Source organism: Elephantulus edwardii, unplaced genomic scaffold (genome assembly GCF_000299155.1).
Source record: "Elephantulus edwardii isolate Elephantulus edwardi_28Jun2011 unplaced genomic scaffold, EleEdw1.0 scaffold00210, whole genome shotgun sequence".
In the NCBI taxonomy this organism is placed as follows: domain Eukaryota; kingdom Metazoa; phylum Chordata; class Mammalia; order Macroscelidea; family Macroscelididae; genus Elephantulus; species Elephantulus edwardii.
This window is the reverse complement of record NW_006399960.1, coordinates 1045537-1054216: the sequence shown is the minus strand read 5'-3', so window position 1 is coordinate 1054216 and position 8680 is coordinate 1045537. Positions and strand designations below refer to the sequence as shown.

Sequence of the window (8680 nt, the reverse complement as noted above, 5' to 3'; positions counted from 1 at the left end):
CCCATAGACTTCAATGCCATAAACATTTCATCCAGTTTTTCTCAGTCTTACCCCCACCCCAATGCCAGCCTCATTCTACAACAGTGGCACCTTATAGCATTTGTCCCTTTGTGACTGAGATACCTCACTCAGCATAATGTCCTCCAGGTTCACCCATTTTGAATAATATTGCGTGAGTTCCTTGGTTTTCAATGCAGCATAGTATTCCATTGTGCGAATATACCACAGCTACTCATTTTGTCAGTAATACCATTGACTCAAAAGAAGGTTTATTTGGAAAGAATGCAGAGAGAAAGAGGAGATCCATTTATGCCTTGTTGTTGTTGTGTACTGTGAAGTGGGAACCGACCCAAAACTGACCTTCTGCCAGGTTTTCAGAGGCAGTTAATCAGATGGGAGGAGAGCAGAGCACATAGTGGCTTTTTGAAGTGTGTGCCTTCAGGATTAGGGTGCAGTTTCTTGCCACAAGGCCACCAGAGATCCCTTATTAGTGCCTTACCCTGTTTAAAACAAACGTTTTGAAACGCATAGCAGAGACAATCGTTAATAATAGATAATGGTTCAAGAAAAATTGTATTGTTGTTTCTAGAACCCAAGACTCTTAAATATAATCTGGATAGTCAGAGCCAATTTTTGCTGGTGCTTTATCATCCAGCTTCCAAAAGTGAGAATTCAATGGGGAAGGAAAAAGAGGATAATAGAAATCAATGAACTCTGACACTGCCCTATAGATGGTTCCCAGGTATGAGGGGTGGAACATATCGGGCATCTCAGACTTAAAAGACTCCAGAGCTGAGGACTCCTTTTGTCTTGCTTTGAAGACAGAGTGCTAGCCAAAACACAAAATCAAACCAAAAAGCATGTCCATCCAGTAGATTCCAGTCCATAATGACATATAGGACAGAGTCTAATTGTTCCAAATGGTTTCCAAGGCTATAATCTTTACAAAAGCAGACTGTCACATTGTTCTCCCATATAGCCACTGGGTGGGTCCTAACTACCAACATTTTGATGGCCAACCGACTACTTAACCATTGATACCACTAGGTCTCCTTAGAATGCTTCTTTTTGTCATGTACTATTGAGTTGGAACCAACCATAGCTGATCCTCCAGTTGGTTTTTCAAAGGCAGTAAATTGCATGGGAGGAGACTGATCACCTTTGTCCCACAGAACAGCTGGTGGATTTGAACCTAGTGTCTTTGGGATTGCAGTGCAGCTCCTTACCACTAGGCCACCATATTATAAAGCTCCCTGCTACTCAACATGAGGAAGGAACAATAGAGTAGAAATAGCTCTGCTTTATCTCTATGTGTAGTATGACTTGAAAAGGTGTCAAGATATTGATAGAAGAAAATCAAAAGCAGTATAATTTCTTGTTATTTCTTGACTAGAGTGAAGCAAACTCTGCACCAAGTTGGAGACAGACAAGATTCAGTGAGAATACAAAAGTCTCAGCACAGACATTTAAGATGAGGTCCTGAGGACTAAGGCTCCCCACCTAAGGAGTCCTGATGACTAAGGAATCCTAGATATCCTCATATTCACATACTCTTCACAATTAAGCCATGCCATGACTGTGGAGAAAGGGAAAGGAAACTCAATATTGACTAAAGGATGATAAAATTTAAAGAGATGGCTCAGCAGGATGCCCAACCCACTCACTCACACACACACACACACACACACACACACACACACACACATGATGGCTACATGTTAGAAAAATACACACTTTTTAATAAATAGATGTCAGGACTGACAATTTGTGCTCACTTAACATTTTGCATCAAACACAGATTGCTTTTTGGAACTTATAAACAAGTTCAGGGACCTCAGGTGGCCCAGTGGATAGACAGTTGTGTTGCCAATTCAAAGATGGGCAGTTGGAATCTATCAGCTGCTCCTCAGGAGGAAGAAGGATAAAATCCTCCTGAATGATTTATAGCCTCTGAAAACTCACTGGAGGGTCAGCTATGAATTGGGTCTGATTTGACAGTCTCCTGCTGTCAAGGATCTCTCCAAAATGCTAAAGAGTAATGATGTCTGTCTAGAGACTAAGATGCACCTGTTTCTGATCGTGCTCTTTGAAATTATTTGCTATGCATCTGAGAGCTGGACAATGACTAAGGATGACAGAAGAAGAATCAATGCCTTTGAGTTGTGGTGCTGGAGAAGCATACTGAACATACCATGGACTGCCAAGAGAATAGGTTGATACTGGGAGAGGGTGAAACCAAGTTTCTCCTTGAGGGCTAGGATTTTTGAAACTCCGTCTCACATACTTTGGGCATGTGGCCAGAAGGGACAGATCCTTGGAGAAGGACATCATGCTTGGAAGGGTGGAGGGACAGCACAGGAGAAGAAGACCCCAGATGAGATGGATTGGCATAGTAATTGCAGCAATGGGGATAGGTATGTTAGAGTCAGTGTGACTGGCTCAGGACAGGGCAGATTTCAGAGTTATTATACGTAGGGTGGCTATGAGTCACAGGCAACTCGACGGCACCTAACAACAACTAAGGGCCATACATACATAGTCTCCAGGGTTCCATCAGTCTCAAGGCTGTAATTCTTAACAGGAACAAATGGCCTCATCTTTTTCTGGCAGAGCAACTGATGTGATTGAATCATTAACCTAACACTGAGACCACTACATTACCAGGGCTATTAAACCCACCAAATCAAATTCACTGATGTTGAGTTGGTTCTGTCTCAGAGCAACCCACTATCAGGTTTCTGAGGCTGAAATCTTTCCAAAGATTGATGGTCCATTTTTCTGATTTAAACAGCATACCTTAGATTATCAGCCTTATGCACTGTGGCACCAGGGCGAAATGGGAAAAACCTTCACTACTGTCCAGGTAGAACCAACTCATAAGTAAGCCTCCAGGGAGTTATTGAGAGATCGTAAATTGTAAAAAAGAGTAGACTGCCCATCTTTCTCCTGCAGAACCGCTGGTAGATTGAAACCAGCAGAGAGAGAGAGACCACTTTTGGGTTAGCACCACCCTTATGATTATGAAAGAAACAAAACAGTTCCCCTCCTAGGTTACTTCCCCCAGATTCTCACCCTCCTTGTCACCTCTTCAACACAGGTGTGAGCTTATCAGCATACTTACCTGTTTCAGTGGACAACCTTGTTCGAGTACTTCTTTTTTCAAAAATCATGCCTAAAGACTTTCCTTGCAGTAAAGGCAAATACTGAAAATCAAGAATAAAAAGAAAGAAAAAAATATGTTAATAGACTGGGATCCAGGTACAAAAAGAAGTGGAGTTTTGATACATAATACAACATGGACATAAAGTACAAAAGTGCCGTGGTAGCTTAGTGGTAAGGAATTGCACTGACAAACCAAGGTATGCTGACTGAATCCACCAGGGGAGAAAGATAGGCAATCTTCTCCCATGCAAATTACTACCTGCGAAAACCATCTGGAGGGTGATTTATGAGGTGGTTCTGACTGAATGGTCCTCAACAACAACAACATGGATGGACTTTGAAAACAACTTGTTGAGTAAAATAAGTCAGAGACACACGGACAACTACTATATAAATCCACTTATATGGGATATCTAGAATGGAGAGTTATTTTTTACCGGGTACTGAGTAGCTATTTGGAGTGAAGGAAAGGTTTTGGGAAGAGGTGATGGCAATGGTTGAACAACACTGTGAACCTCCTAAATGCCCTATGGTAACTTTTATGTTATGCACACTCTACTATAATAAATATATATATACACACACATATATGTATTATCCAATATCAAGGGTTATGTTTCAATTTTATTCTTTACATTATTCACTCAATCACTGTCATGGAGTTCGTTCTGACTCATAGTGACCCTCCATTGGATTTCCAAGGTTGTAAATCACAAAAGAGGTTATACCCATCTCCCAAAATAATCACATCAATCACTGCTTCTCTCTCTCTCTCTCTCTCTCTCTCACACACACACACACACACACACACAGAGTTTTTACAAACTTATTTTAAAAGTGAATGAAATGTGGCCCTTTGACACATTTCAAGCCTGGAATTGATCGCACCACTTCCAGCTTTTCAACTTTCAGCCAAACAGCAAATAGGCCTGTAAAGTTAACTAAAAACACAAGGAGAAATATACCACTCAGTACAATCAACCATATGATACCAAATGCCAGCATTTGCTAAAAAACAAAGCTCAGAGGTAGAAAGGGGCCAGGAAGAAGGTCAAATGGAAATGGGGAAACCCAGGGAGGAAGTGGGAAGAGTGTAGTTACATTGAGGGGATTGTTACTAATATCATATGCATGTACCAAAACACATATAAATTGTTGAATTGGATGTGGAATAAAATATTCATGACTGATTCACTAAAGCAAGGCTAAGGAAGGGTTTTCAATCTTGGCGGTTTAACAGAGATGAGAAGCTAGGGAGAAGGAAGCAAAAATTATTAAAGAGATAGGTTGGGCATTATAATTAATTGCATTAACCAATTGTAATTAATGATATAAAACAAAATGTATATAAATGATTGACTGAAAACTAGTGTTTTTTTTTTAAAAAAGAAACTTTCATCTATATCATAAAGTTTGGGGTATTGCTTTTTTAAAAAAAGTAAAGTCAAATCTTTCCTAATGATCTAGAAGAGTGGAAGAAGGGATTTCCATGACTTATGGAGTTGCAGTTAGAAAATAGTTTTAATTGCTCTGGGTTCAACCTGGGTATACTTTTCCCCAAAGTAATTCACACTACGATCAACTATCTTTTATTGAAAGGTGCTGTTGAGTCAACTGCAACTCACAGCCACTCTGTGAACAACATATCAAAACACTGTTCTGGGTCATCTTCACGATCCCCACTATGCTCAAGTCCATTATTTCAGTCATTCTCAATCACCTCAGTTTCATTAAAATCTCTATCCCGTTTTGAACATGCTCAATGTGGAGATGGTTTCTTATCTATAAATGTGCTACTTTGTTACACCATGGGGCACTAAGACACCTGCTCAGGACAATAACTAGGCCCCTACATAATCATCCTTCATTCTCCAGGGAGTCCTAAGGCTTTGTTTCTGGCTAGAAATTATTTAGAGTATGGAGCAGGGTGGGGTTCTTCCTCTTTCCTATTCTATGTAGATAGACTTCCCAGTAGTTTGGAAAAGTCTTGAAGAACAAACGCTTGGGATCTCATGTAACCATTTTTTCACCTTTTCAGGTTTTTACACACTATCACTGTGAAAACCAGGCCAGCATTGTGGAGCAGATCATCAACTGCATGCATGCAAATTCAACTGAAGCTAAAGAAAATAAAATCAAATCTACAAGAACCAAAATTTGATCTTGAGTCTATACTGCCTGAATTTCAAGACCATCTCAGGAATAGGTTTGAGGCCTTGAACACTAACGAATGAGAATATCAAGAATATCATTCATGAGGAATGCTAAAAGGTCATTACAAAGATGAAGAAGACCAAAATGGATGTCAGAAGAAACTGAATATTGCACTAGAGCACTGGGAAGCCAAAGCAAAGGGAAGAAATCAAGATATTAAGGAACTGCATAGAAGATTTCAAAAGGCAGCAGGGGAAGACAAAGCAAAGTATCATAATTAAATGTGCAAAGAGATGGAGTTGGAAAATCAAAAGGGATGAACTGGATCAGTATTTCTTAACCTGAAGGAACTGAAGAATAAATTCAAGCTTCGAGTTGCAATACATAAGGATGTTGTGGGCAGAATGTTGAATGATTCAGGAAGCATCAAAAGAAGATGGAAGGAATGCACAGAGTGACTATACCAAAAAGAATTGGCTGACACAGAATTCCATGAAACAATATATGATCAAGAGGCAATGATGATGAAAGCAGAAGTCCAAGCTGCTCTGAAGGAACTGGCAAAAAACAAAGCCCTGGGAATTGACAGCATACCTATTGACATATTTCAACAGACTGATGCTGCCCTGGACGTGCTCACCAGGAGGACAACTACCTGGCCAACTGACTATAAGTGATCCACATTTATTCCCATTCCAAAAAAAAGTGACCGGACAGAGTGTGGAAATTATTGAACAATATCATTAATACCACATGCATCCAAGATCTGCTGAAGATGATCCAAAAACTATAACAACAGAGAACTTCCAAGTGTGCAGGCTGGGTTTAGAAGAGGACATGACACTAGGGACATTAAAGCCAATGACAGATGGATCTTGCAGAAAGCAAAGAGTATTGGATGGATGTCTATATATGTTTCATTGACTATGAAAAGGCATTTGACTGTGTGGATCACAACAAACTGCGGCTAACCTTGAGAAGAATGGGAATCTCCAAATACTTGATTGTGCTCATGAAAAATCTATACCTGGACCAGGAGGCAGTAAATCAGAACAGAGCAAGGAAACACTGCATGATTCAAAATCAAGAAGCACTGTGTTAGGGATGTATCCTATCTCCATACCTTTTCAGTCTATATGCAGAACAGATAATTCAGAAGCCTGGATTTTATGAGGAAGAATGTGGCATCAGGATTGAAGTAAAACTCATCAACAACCTGCATTAGGCAGATAACACAACCTTGCTTGCTGAAACTGAGGAGCACCTGATGTGTTTGCTGCAGAAGGTCAAGGACTATAGCCTTCAATATGAATTGAAGCTCAACATCAAGAAAACAAAAATTCTCACCACTGGGCCCATTGGAAGCATCATGACAGATGGAAAAGAGATTGAGATTGTTAATAACTTCAGCTTGCTCGGGTCCATAATCAAAACTCTTGGTACCAGCAGCCAGGAAATCAAAAGATGAATTGCACTGGGAAAATCTGCTATCAGGGTCCACTCTAGAATACTGAAGAACAATGATATCAATCTAGAGACTAAGATGTACCTGATCCAGGCCATGGTCTTCAAAATTACGTGCTATGCATCAGAGAGCTAGACAATGACTAGGAATTATAAAAGAAGAACCGATGACTTTGAGTTGTGGTGCTGGAGAAGAGTATTGACCATGGACTGCCAGAAGAACAAACAGGTTTGTCCTGGAGAGGGTGAAACCAGGCTGCTTCCTGGAGGCAAGGATTCTGAAGCTCTGTCTGACACACTTTGGGTATAATGCTAGGAAGGACCAGTCCTTGGTGAGGAACATCATACTTAGAAGGGTGGGACAGCACAAGAGCGAATGATCCTAGATGAGATGGATTGACTCAGTGACTGGGAGACAGTGAAATTGACTCAAGATAGAGCAGGGCATATAACAGCAACCACAACCCCCATAGAAACTTGGGTTAATCATGTTTTCAATTTGTTCCTAGGGATTTAGGGAGCTAGATAGCTAAATAAGTAAACCATGATCATGAAAACCTTTGCCAACCTGAAGCCAACTCTAATAAAAAGTATTTGAGCAAACTTGAAATATGAAAATGCTTTCACAGTTAAGCAACTTATATGAAACCAATGCATTAATAAAATGTGTTTTAAATAGACATTGCTCAAAATGCTAATGCTTATAGCTAAACATCATGTTCCATCTCTTCTACTATTTAAATTGTTTACTTGCTTATCTAATTTTTAAACAGTTAAGTCACATCATGATTTTTTTTTACTTTATCTTAATGATCAAAAATCTTCAATGTACATTCAAGATCTAAATTTGTCACTAGGAAAAAAATAAGTATCATGCTTCTTTTGAACTTGATAGAAAACACACATGAAAATAAAGGAAGTATGCAAATAAAAAATAATTCCAGAGAAAAGAACCCTTAGGTTCTGATGCAATTAATAATGAGTTTCAGCATTCCACAAGAAAGAAGTATAGTGACTTGTCATCGAATAATTGATTCTTATGCATTTTTATATGCCTATACATTCAGTGATAATCAATTACACTGACTGTGTGGTTTCATTACTCTGCTACTGTTTGGGAATCATAAGGGGTTTTCTTTTGTCTCTTTCTTTTAGGAAAGCTGTCTTTGAAAAGCTGCCTGGTGAAAATGGAAGGCAAGAGGAAATTGCTACATACCTCTCCTTTCTGTTTTATCCTAAATTTCAGATCTGCTGACAGCCAGAGCATGTACTTAATTTCTTCTCCTGTAAAATTCTTTAGTGTGAGAAGGTCACGCCCCTTCAGCTGTACTTTATTTTGTAGTGGTTGTCCACATCTATGGGGGGGTGGGGTGGAAGAAAGGAAGAACATGTGTTTAATGGGGGGAAAGAAAACCAAAGCAAAATACTCCAACTCAGGTAAAACAGCTGGTTCTTGTTCACTGCGTTTTTCTTTAAACACAGTAGAGGAAATCTCATGAGGCCGCAAGTCTCTCTGCAAAGTGACAAAGCACTGAAATAGATGTGGCTGTGTTTTCCATTCTCAGATACAATATTTTGAATGTCAAAAGAAAAGATTTTGAATCAAGACATTAAACTCTTACTTGCTTGAAATAGCCCTAACAATGACTTTGGCACTCTGGTGGCCTTGTGTATGATATGTTGTACTGCTAAGCAAAAGGTCAGTGGCTCAAATTGGCCAACTATTCTGTGAGGGAAAGATGAACAGTATCTTCTAATAAAGAGTTACCATCATGGAAAACCAATTTACTATCATGTAAGGCCCTATGTGCCAAAATACATGGCCATGAAGTGAGGTTTGGTTTTGCTTGGTTTTAGTCATTTAACCTCAGGTTAACTTCTCTCTCCACCTAAATTTCTC

At 39.5% G+C, this 8680-nt stretch overlaps 1 protein-coding gene across 1 annotated transcript in view; it reads right to left on the bottom strand.

Annotated features, from left to right (window-relative positions):
- The window catches only part of OTC (ornithine carbamoyltransferase), a 97503-nt gene extending 89373 nt beyond the window's left edge, over nt 1-8130 (bottom strand). The window contains exons 1-2 of the mRNA XM_006897513.1: nt 7997-8130; nt 3122-3203 (exon numbers count right to left, since the gene is read on the bottom strand). Of these exons, the coding sequence (XP_006897575.1) occupies nt 3122-3203; nt 7997-8047 (133 nt within the window). The 5' untranslated portion in view covers nt 8048-8130. The remainder of the gene's footprint in view (nt 1-3121; nt 3204-7996) is intronic.
- Between the last annotated feature and the right edge of the window lie 550 nt (nt 8131-8680).